This window comes from Zingiber officinale, chromosome 11B (genome assembly GCF_018446385.1).
Source record: "Zingiber officinale cultivar Zhangliang chromosome 11B, Zo_v1.1, whole genome shotgun sequence".
Classification (NCBI taxonomy): domain Eukaryota; kingdom Viridiplantae; phylum Streptophyta; class Magnoliopsida; order Zingiberales; family Zingiberaceae; genus Zingiber; species Zingiber officinale.
The window spans coordinates 1,908,138-1,919,767 of record NC_056007.1 but is presented as its reverse complement, the minus strand read 5'-3'; the positions used below and the strand labels follow the sequence as shown (position 1 = coordinate 1,919,767).

At 40.5% G+C, this 11,630-nt stretch overlaps 1 protein-coding gene across 1 annotated transcript; it reads right to left on the bottom strand.

Moving 5' to 3' along the window:
- Window positions 1–8,836: 8,836 nt before the first annotated feature.
- Window positions 8,837–10,003, bottom strand: LOC122035224 (23 kDa jasmonate-induced protein-like). Its single transcript, XM_042594643.1, has 2 exons — window positions 9,474–10,003; window positions 8,837–9,392 (listed from the first exon to the last, which is right to left on the bottom strand). Exons 1-2 carry the CDS (start codon window positions 9,915–9,917, stop codon window positions 9,102–9,104), a joined length of 735 nt encoding a protein of 244 aa, XP_042450577.1. The 5' UTR covers window positions 9,918–10,003; the 3' UTR covers window positions 8,837–9,101.
- Between the last annotated feature and the right edge of the window lie 1,627 nt (window positions 10,004–11,630).

The following is an 11,630-nucleotide window of genomic DNA, read 5'->3' as shown; positions in this document are numbered from 1 at the left end:
CGATATTTTAAACACAGGGAGACTAACACACTAATGATATGAAGGAGCCCATATTGTAATATGGGATTGGTGCGGTAGTGCAATAATAACTCTTTAGTGGTATGAGTTATTATTGATGAACTTGAGTTGGGTGTTCCGGGCGAACACGAGAAGCTCAAGCTCATCGGGAGACCAAAATCAATTTCTCCTCTCAGTCCCTATTGTAGACTCTTATTTATAAAGCCTTATATCCACTTAAAGCCAAGCTTATTACCCATCTTGTTGTGGCCGGCCAAGCCAAACTTGGAGCCCAAGCTAGGGCCGACCAAGCCAAAGATTGGAGCCAAGTTGTGGTCGGCCAAGCTTGAAGCCCAAGCTAGGTGGCCGCTCACATAAAATTAAAAGGGTATTTTAAATTTTAAAATATTTCCTTTTGTGGAAGTCATGGTTTTAAAATAGAGTTTTTAAATTTTAAAATATTTCCTTTTATAGCTATCTACAAAGGATTAAGAAAGATGTTTGATATCTTTCCTTATTTGTAGTTAAAAGAAATATTTTAATTTTTGATAAAACTTTCATTTGTTGTAACCATCCACATGTTTTAAAAAAGAGATTTTAATTTATAAAATTTTCCTTTTATAACCAACAAGGGATTTAAAAGACAAATAAAATTTCTTACCAGAAACAAATAAGGAAGTTTTAATTTTATGTTTAAAACTTTCTTTGTTTGGAGCACAAGTATAGAGCCGGCCATGACAAGCATTAAAGGAAGTTTTAATTTTTTGTTTTAAAACTTTCCTTTTTAGTCATTGGCAAGGAATATAAGGAAATTTTAATTATGTTTAAAACTTTTTTTTTTTTTTGCCAAGACCAAGGATTATAAAAGAGATGGAGGGGTGCCTCATGAGATAACACATCTTCTATTCCTCTCTTTTAATCCTTTGGTGGCCGACCCTTGTCCTTTTCTCTTCTCCTTTTGTTTTCTGTCTTGGAGGTCGGCGGCATCAAGCATTGCTTTCTCTTGGTGGCCAGTTGCTTGAAGGAGAAGAAGAAGAGAAGGAAGCTCTCTTGTCTAGCATCCCTTGGAGGTTAGTTGGTGGCCGAATCTAGGAAGGAAAGGAAGAAGTTTGGGTGGATTTCATCTTGGAAGATCGTCGCCCACACGACGTCCAAGAGAAGGAGAGGAATACAGCAGAAGAACTAGACGTCTATAAGCTACAAAAGGTATAACTAGTTATTAGTTTCCGTATCATAACTAGTTCATTTTTTGTATAGATCTTGAAAAACCAAACACAAGAGGTTATCGGTTTTAGATTATCATTTATGTTATCAATTTTATTGTTCAATTTCGTGTTTCGATATTGTGCTTCTATTGAGGTCTCTATAGTTAAACCTAGTTTACTGTAAGTAGTTAAATATCCGATTTCTTTGAAAAGCTTTGTCTATGAAGTGATGGATGATCCCATACCCAAGAAGGCCTAGTGTCTCGCCATGTTTAACCTGGAAGCCGATCTTTGAAATAGATATTTGATTAACTTTTGTAATATGGTTTAACTTAGAAAGATCACATCGGTTAAACTTGGAGTAAAAATGTTAAGTATCATTTCCAATCCAAGTTTAACTTCTGAAGGACAATTTGGATTAATAATGTTAAGCATCGTTTGCAATCCAAATTTAACTTCAGTAGAGCACATGAGTAGCTAAGGTAGTTCTATGCTTGTATAAATTTTTGTACAAGGGAAGTTGGACGGTATACCGAGTAGCAACCAACACTCCACATGTTGCACAGCTTGATGTCGAGGCTCTGGGTAACTTGGGGGAGGACCCACTCGAGGCCCCTTATGAGGGAGAGGAGGAGGCGGCGCTCGGCGTTTTAGAGCTGAGATCGAGCAGATGCAGTGACCTCCTTCTTCCAAGCGAACTGTGCTTCTTCTACATTTCCTGATCACGGAACAGAAAAAATCACCGTCGGCGAGCTCCTGAGAAAAGACACTCACCAAAATTTATGGGATAGCCGAAGGGGCATCCATGACTACCTGATTGAACTTCTTAATGTAGGCCCTAAGCGTCTCTTTAGGCCCCTGCTTGAGAGAAAAGAGACTCAAGGGAGTTTTTGGGTACCATCAGCTTCTATAGAAGTGATGAAGAAAAGTCTTGTGGAAATCCTTAAAACAACCAATGGATTCGTCGACAATCATCTAAACCACTTCTGTGCCAAGCTAGAGAGTGTAGTGAGAAACACTCAACATTTCATGCCATATGTATATATACTCGTGAAGGAGGACGACATTATCAAACTTGAGGGCGTGGCCCTCTGGGTTAGTTGACCCTGCATATTCCCCGATCGTTAGGGAATGATAGTGCTTTGGTATTTTGTCCTTCTGTATCTCTTGGGAAAAATGACATAATAACCCATTCAGGAGAGTCACTAATCATAAGGGGCTTTTCCTTTGGGAAATCGACATACTCCGGCCTAGCTAATTCTTACATAAAACATTATTAAACATTCATAAGCATTTCTAATATATATCCTTAATCATTTCAAACATATATCATAGATTGAGATGTAATAAACGTAACATAAAACACATATATAGTGATCGTGCATGGGGTGTTCGGACATTAAACTAAGACTACGTTTGATTGGGGTATTGTAATCAAGTTTATAATATAATAAATTTTATAATATAATATAATGTAATCTTGATTATATTACTACGTTTAGTAATGTAATGTATGTAATTTTTTATGATTATATTTTTTATTTGATGTCTAATATTTTTTATAAAGAATGTAATTCATATTATTATAAAATGATAAAAATATCCTATAACATCTATCGGAGGGCCGGAGGCCGATGTCGCACCTCTTCCGGAGGCGGTGGCTGACGGTGTTTGGAGGTGGCCGGCGACAGTCGACGGTAGGCGATCGACGACGGCGATCGACCGATGACCAATTTAATCATCAGTGGCATCTGCATTTGTCTAATATTATATTACAGTTTTAAAATGTAGCCTAAGAACATGAATTACATCCTACCAAAAATGTAGCCTAACAAACTAACTAATTTTTTTTTTTTTTTTTGTGGCATCTGCATAATTAGTGGAGTTCTGCAATACTCTTTAATTATCCATTGCCTTAATCTAGAAATTAGAGGGAGTGCATATATAATTTTCTTAATTACTTTTATCAGGTACGGTTGGTTAGCTTAAATAACATGCATGGTAACAAGTAACTAATTATCCCCTCGGATGAGTCTAGTGACTAGCATATGAGATATTATCATCTTAAAGTCTGAGATTCGAATCTCGATAAAAGTCAAGGTAAATGTCTCCCTTTTGTGCTAGTCACTATTCCAAAGACTAGTAGCCGTCTGTGATTTACCTCCTTCGTGTTGACCCTGAGAAAGATTGACGGAGACTTGAGAGTATGTGTATTCGTCTTCTTGCCACCATGGTAGCAAGTAATTAATTAAAACTTACAGGTTAATTTATATAGTTTTTGTTTATTGAATTCATAATGTAATTAAACGTACAAATTTAGCTTGATTAAGCAAAATATTTTAGAAAGATTTTTTTTTTTAAATTGACCAATTTAATACTACCCATTGAAAAAAATTCACACAGATCAGAGGATCGGAGGAGTTTTCATTTTACTAATATAAGAATCGAAAGGTACATGCAACAAGAAGAAGCATGTTAATTATTCGGATACACACCACACATCATCTCCTTCCAAACACAACACACATAATTAATTAATTAACAGTACTGCTCGAGTGCTTTATGATTATTATCATTCTTATTATTTTATTTTCTTAGGAATATAGTAGTGCTTGTTATTTTATTTTATTTATTTGGAGATCTGTTGTTGTATGTTTTATGTTTTCAGAAGTCGAATTTGGAGAAGAATTGATGTCTCTGGCTAATTCTATAACCAAACGGAGGGAAAACAACTTTGACAATAAGTGCCACACAGCCTTGCAAAGGGGAATGACCCTGGCCGTATGGTCATGAGAGGGCCGTGTAGCATCGGCAGCAAGGGAGAGTGTCTGGGCCGTGTGAAGTTACACGATCGTGCTACCTTCTCCAGCTAGCCAGTGCACGACCGTGTATGGTTACGTTACACAGCCATGTAGCCTTTCCAGTGACAAAGATTGCCCTAGTCGTGTATGATTAAACAACGGTGTAGCTATTCCAGAGTCGAAGAGTGGCGTGGTCGTGTGTGCCACACGACCGTGTAACCCTTCCAGAGACAAGAACTGACCAGGCCGTGTGGTTTCACACGCCCGTGCAAAGCAAGCAGGAATGGAACATGGCACGACCGTGTGAGGGTCACACGGCCGTGTGACCTTGGCCGAGAGGAGAAATGCCCTGGCTGTGTGGATCTCACACGGTCGTGTCCTGGGTCGTGTGGCGCCTAAATGCCCTCCTCTATATATAGAGCTTCTTCCCATTTGAAAAGGGGAGGCTCTCCCTTTGGGGAGATCTGTTCTTGGGCGAATTTCCAGCCATCGAAAGGAGATTTCTGTCCAAGATTCGACTCCAAGAGCGGAGGATTAGTTCCGAAGATCACTCATCGTATTGAGGTAAGCATTCCCTTCTACTTTCTTGATTTGGATCGGGATGTCTTTAATCTTATTGTCTTCGATTCTTTCCTCAGTTTCTATGGGGTAGATTCTTTATTCTAGAAAGGAGGGAGTATTTGTGATGTAATTTGATGTAAGATTCATGGATTTGTCATCTTCTTGATTTGAGGATATTGTTATGTTTTGTATCAATCAATCTTGTATGGATTGTTATGTTTTGTGCCTAATTACCATTCTTGATTGGTTGTTTGTATTTCTTGTGGAATATTGCCGAGAATTCACTAAATCGTATGACCGAGGGACGTCATGACAGGGCTGCCCCGCTAACGGACCTTTTAGGGGATCACCTTTAGGGATAAAGCAAGAATATACAAAGAAGTAGGACAGATTGATATGCTTAATTCTATATCTTAAGGTGAATTGATTAGTGATGCGTTTCTATGTCGTATGACCGAGGGGCGTCTTGGCAGGGCTGCCTCGCTAACGGACTTCATAGGAATCTTGACTCTTTGATTTCTTAGGGTTTAGATGTGAGTCCTTGACCAGTGTTTTCTGCAGAAGATAACCGGTGACTTCTTATGAATACATTTCAATTGAGGACAAGAATTGGTAGATTACTTTACATCGATGAATATCATAAAGAAACCAAGACTCGTAGAACCTTATCAAAACTGAATTTATGCATTTAACTCTTACATCTAATCTTTAGTTGTGAATGATCTTTTAATCAATTTTTTAGCTAATTCGCTTTTGAGACATCTTTAGTGATTATAATCAGTCCCTATGGATACGATATCTTTTATTATTACTGACGACGTAACCGAACACTTGCGGTTCGTAAAAGTGTCTATGAGCGTTTTTCTTGTAGTGAGCCTAGTAGTTTAGCCGAATGGACAATTGTATTTTGTCCTCTGGTGATATCATAATTATTCCTATCCCAATGTCCTATTGGGTGGATGATTCATCTACATATATCTTTCAAATTTCTTCTGACTCAGGGTTTTGTATTTCGGTTAAAAAATCAGCCAAGGCTTGAGCTTTGATGGATGCTTGAGGGTCGGCTTGAAGGGGGGTTGGATAGACGGTCCCCCAAATAATCGCTTCCTACACTATTGTTAGCCTGCGCAGTGGAATAATACAAAAACAAACAAGCTAAACACTAAAGGAATGAAAAACAAGCAAACCGCTAACACATTCGTTTAACGTGGTTCGGAGATTAGGACTCCTACTCCACAATTGTCCGTAAGGTGGACGATCCCTATCCGTCGGTGGATTAGCACCCAACAAACTCCGACTATCTCAAGTCGCTCCTTGTGGGTGGAGAAATCTCACCATAACACTCACAAACACTTGAGAACTAGTAGACTACTAATTAGGGTTTACCACCACTAATTTCGTCGGCCATAACCAAGCTCCCAAGCCTTGGTTATATAGGCCGCGAGTGGGAAAACCCCACCTACCAGTCGACTGCCAAAACCATCAGTCGACTACCCTCATGTGAAGATTCGACCGTTACATCTCAACGGCTATTTACCAGTCGACTGGTAAAAGTACCAATCGACTGCTCCACACTGGCTGAGCGAACAAAAGTATTTTGTTCACTCTCAGTCGACTGCACCAGTCGACTGATGAAATCACCAGTTGACTGGTACCTGAGTACATTCACTCGGCACTCGGACCCACACCCTTACGACTCACTTCACGCTTCTTTGCAGTCTTGCCCCCTTGCTTTCAAGTCTACTTCCTTTGGCTCTCATCCCTCGGATGCATTCAAGCCCGCGGCTTATCCCCAATGTGATCCTTCGCGTATGCATCGAAGTCTCTTCCCTCGGCCCTTGTCCTCGCTGCCTTGTCCACGGTCCCTCGGATGCTCCATTCTTCATCGGACCCGAAGCCATCAACCTGAGTCAAATGTGTATCCTGCAAACCTGCACAACCCAAATACACATATCAAATACAAAGGTGAACCTAACTTAAACCCTTTGCCCAAACACCAAAATACATGGTCACACAGGTCCATTGGGATTGCTTCAACAATACTCACTAAGCTCCATGGTCCACTTGATCAACCCTCCTGAAGCCTCCGGGTTGACAAGCACTGGGTCTAGGGTGATATTAGTCAGTACAATAATTGGATAAGAAAGAGAAATAAGGGTGTAACCTCCGAGCGGCGTTGGCCTCCATCTTAATGATATCAACATTGCACTTGCGTGCTACTAGTTGATTTCCTTTGACTTCCCTGACCTGGTTGTCCATCGAAAATTTTATTTTTTGGTAAAAAGTTGAGACAACTGCTCGGAATTCATTTAGGGTTGGTCGACCCAAAATGATATTATAGGTTGAGGGTGCGTCTACGACTATAAAAGTCATTTTGCGCATCCTCATTAAGGGTTCCTCCCCTAAGGATATAACTAACTTTATTTGGCCAAGCAGCTGAACTTTGTTGCCCGTGAAGCCACATAGTAGCATCACCATGGGCTAGAACTCGCTCAGCTATATCTGTAGCTACTCGAATGCCTATTTGAAGATGATGTTAACCGAGCTGCCTGTGTCAATAAAAGTGTGATGGATATTATAATTGTCTATAACAACATTAATTATTAAAATGTCATCATGGGATACTTCAACCCCCTTTAAGTCCTTGGGCCTGAAGCTTATTTCATGTCCTTGGGCTTGCTCCTGACTGCATCCAACCGCATGGATCTCGAGTCAGTGGACATGTGACTTCCTCACTCGGTTGGAGTTTCCATCGGTTGGGCATCCAACTATCATGCCAATATCTCCCTGAGTGGTGTTATTAAGATTTTCTTCTTATCGCGTCGAGAGTTACTCCTGCTGAACTTAGGCGGGAGGCTGAGCCCGGTCTTCCTACCGCTAAGACATCCTTTGATGCAGATTGACTCCTTGATATTCTCTCCTGTGTTGACCGTTTGACTGGTGATACTGTTGATGGTTGGGAGACAGCAAACGTTGGTGGTATCCTTGTTTAGCAGCCTGGCAATTTTCCTTGATTGTAATGATAATAATCCTAGGTATCGTGGATCGTTGAGCGGTGATATGTACAAAATTTAGTTGGAGCCCATCTAAGGGGCTCGGGGCATTCCACCCGGTCGACCTCCACATGTTGCACATCTTGAGGTCGAGGCTCCGGGTGACTTGGGGGAGGACCCGCTCGAGGCCCCTTATGAGGGAGAGGAGGAGGCAGTGCTCGACGCTTTGGAGTTGAGAGCGAGTAGGTGCAGTGACCTCCTTCTTCCAAGCGAACTGTGCTTCTTCTACATTAATATACTTGGTTGCTCGGTCGAGTAGATGGTCAAGGTCTCTGGGGGGCTTCCTGATCACGGAACGAAAAAAATCACCGTCGGTGAGGTCCTGAGAAAAGGCGCTCACCAAAATTTCCGGGATAACCAAAGGGACATCCATAGCTACCTAATTGAACTTCTTAATGTAGACCCTAAGCGTCTCTTTAGGCCCCTACTTGAGCAAAAAGAGGCTCAAGGCAATTTTATGGTACCATCAGCTTCTGGAGAAGTGATGAAGAAAAGCCTTGTAGAAATCCTTAAAACAACCAATGGATTTAGTCGACAATCGTCTAACCACCTCTATGCCAAGCTAGAGAGTGTAGTGAGAAACACTCGGCATTTCACGTCATATGTATATTGGTGAAGGAGGACGATATTATCAAACTTGAGGACGTGATCTTCTAGGTTAGTTGACCCTGCATATTCCCCGATCGTTAGGGAATGATAATACTTTGGTAGTTTGTCCCCTTGTCTCTCTTGGGAAAATGACATTTTAACTCATTCAGGAGAGTCACTAACCATAGAGGTTTTTTCTTTGAAAAAACGGCATACTCTGGCCTAATTCTTACATGAAACATTATTAAGCATTCATAAACCTTTCTAATATATCCTTAATCATTTCAAACATATATCATAGATTGAGATGTAATAAACGTTACATATATAAAACACATAGTCGTGGACACTAACTATCAAATGAAAGTCTTTAATTATCCATTGCCTTAATCTAGAAATTAAAGGGAGTGTATATATAATTTTCTTAATTACTTTTATCAGGTACGGTTCGTTAGCCTAAACAACATGCATGGTAACAAGTAATTAATTAAAACTTGCAGGTTAATTTATATAGTTTTTGTTTATTAAATTTATAATGTAATTAAACTTACATATTTAGCTTGATTAAGCAGAATATTTTAGAAAGATTTTTTTTTTTTTTTTTGAAAATTGACCAATTTAATACTGCCCATTGAAAAAATTCACACAGATCAGAGGATCGGAGGAGTTTTCATTTTACTAATATAAGAATCGAAAGGTACATGCAACAAGAAGAAGCATGTTAATTATTCGGATACACACCACACTATCATCTCCTTCCAAACACAACACACATAATTAATTAATTAACAGTACTGCTCGAGTGCTTTATGATTATTATCATTCTTATTATTTTATTTTCTTAGGAAAATAGTAGTGCTTGTAATCAGCCAGCCAGCCACAAGGTGGTAGCTTCATTATTCAGCAGAAGCTTCATCATCGGCTCCTTCAACATCATCCACATACTTGGAATCAAGCGACTGCGAGACGACGCTAACATCAGTGGCCATCGCCATAAAATTGGATCCCAAACCTTCCAGGGACAAGATTCCCACAAATTCCGGTGAACTGCCTGCGCCAATCGACGCACTGGCGAAGCCTCCGAGCGCGGTGGTAGAGTAATTATTCGTTTGACTATCCATCTTACTATCAATGGCGTTCCAGTTCGCCGAACCAAAACCACCGGCCGTATGGATTTCAGCGTACACCTGCATTAACGAACATTAAGAATGAATATTAATCTTAATTAGTTGAAAATTTATCGCTTATATATATATATATATACTCACGCGATTCTGATAATTCATGCGGGATGTGTTCCAAGCCAGCATCCAATCACGGCCGGCTCCGTCGTTGTTCACCCCTCTGTACACAATAGCTTCTTTGGAAGGACCCATGAGCCTACCGCGGACGTGAAGAAATCCAGCCCATTGCCCATTTTGAATGACTTGAGGGTAAGGGGATCGCCAGACAGCACCTTCCCAAGTGTGATTGAGAACGAATGATAGGTTACCTCCGGTGGCATTGTAAATCATGCCAAGCGTCGAGGTTCCCGTACCGTAAGCCTCCTTCAGGTTGTGCACAAACCGACTCACGTTCGTCGCTTTCTCGTCTGCGTTCATATACTGCAAAGCCACTTCTGCTCTGTGTCGGGCGGTGATTTCAGTGATATTCGGAAAAATTAGTCTCACCGTGTCGTCCGTCACTGGATTCCCAAACACGTTGGTCGCCATGCTTAATTCTATATCTCAACGTAACAATAAGATAGAGAAAATGTTTTTTTTTTTCTGTTATAGTTTGTATGCAACATCGATCGATCGTGTATTTATAGAGGAATCAGATCATAACTTAGCTAAACTCCTTGGATGCTCAATTAATTAGGATATATTTGATAATGGGTAATATAATCAAATATAATATAATTAAACGCGCCAAACTTCAAAAACAATTGAAATGGAAGGACCATTTACTGATAAATAATTAACACGGGAAAAACGTGAGATCACTTACTGATAAAGAATTGAAAAAGGAAACAACTTCTACCAATAATGTAGACCAAAGACCGCCGACAATTAACAAGATAAGACTTATAAAATCCCATATTGATATAAAAAAAAAAAAAGTATATTGCATGATTTGAATCCAAAACTTAGCCATAGAAGTAAAAGCTGGCTAATTTTCTTAAATATTATTCTTTCTTGGATATAAAATAAAGTATAATTAATGTTTTCATCATTAATTATAGAGGAACCGTAGGCTACTAGCTAGCTGATAGCGAAACAAACTTAATTAATCTTATGCTCCAATAATTATGATACGTGACAAATTAAGAAACTGCCAAGGATCGAACCACCGGCTGATAAATAAATGAAATGGAGGACAAATAATTGAACGGGAAAATAATAATGGAAAGAAACAAAATAAACGTGCAATCTCGTGAATAAAAAAAAAATAATAACAAGGCTAGGTAACGTTAAGTCTTAGATGATCAATTCGGCTCCACAGAGGTTTTTCATTGACTATCAGAGTAATCGGGAAGCACATGCGGTTAGCCGCCCAGAAACCCAATGATACGAGATGTTATGAACGGATCCAGATATGACGTGGCAGTCAAAATTTAGGTGAGATGACGGTTTAAGTTAAAGGGAGGTGGCAGTCAAAGGGTCACTCTCAATAGGGCTTGACTCTTCACCCAACGTTATGACTGTTGTGATATGATTACGCTAACACAGTAATCTATAATTGCACCAATAAATGATAAGCATGCAATAAACGGTAATAAGAGTAAGGTTAAGAATTTATGTATCTCCGGTTGAAGTGTCGGGCTTGCCGACTGTCTTTAGAGAATTTATTGCCGCCCACGGTGCAGAGGCTCTCTGGCAAAATCCTCCCAAGATCTGACAACCGCTCGCGCCGTTCGTAGGTGCACTCCAAGACGAACGCCGCACTTGGACTCAACCTCAGATCGCAGAACCAAGCCTCAGAACTTGGAAAGAAGAAGAAGAAGAAGGAGAAAGCAGAGAGCAGAGGAATGCTTTGCTTTTTTTTCGGTGTGAGTTGAGAAGAAACAGAGGAAGTGTATTTATACACCCTGAAGCAGCGCACGCACCAAAGCGTACGTCGCTTCTCTTCCTTACGAGTCGCGTTGCTTCCTCACGCGGACAGAACAGCGTCGGTTCACTTCCTCACGTGGACAGAACCAAAACCAAACCCAAGTGCACGCGGGTCAGAATCTAGAACCAGACCAAACCGGAGACTGGCAAAAACAAACTGGGCCGCCTACAAGCGCGAGGCCCATGAGCCGGGGATTTGCACCCCCCCTGCGCGCGATAATTGCGTGCGTCGCGCCCGGTTTATGGATTTCCGGTTCGAACCCCTCGAAACCACTTGATTTGGGCTTGGCCCGCGCATGCGTGTAGGCCCCCCTTCACATTGCTAAGCAAGGA

What these genes read in the sequence shown, in the direction of transcription:
- LOC122035224 (XM_042594643.1), bottom strand. Translation starts at nt 9,917, where the DNA reads ATGGCGACCAACGTGTTTGGGAATCCAGTGACGGACGACACGGTGAGA. An exon ending in GCATGAATTATCAGAATCGC is followed by an intron (nt 9,393 to 9,473) that starts GTGAGTATATAT and finishes TCGTTAATGCAG; the next exon opens with GTGTACGCTGAAATCCATAC.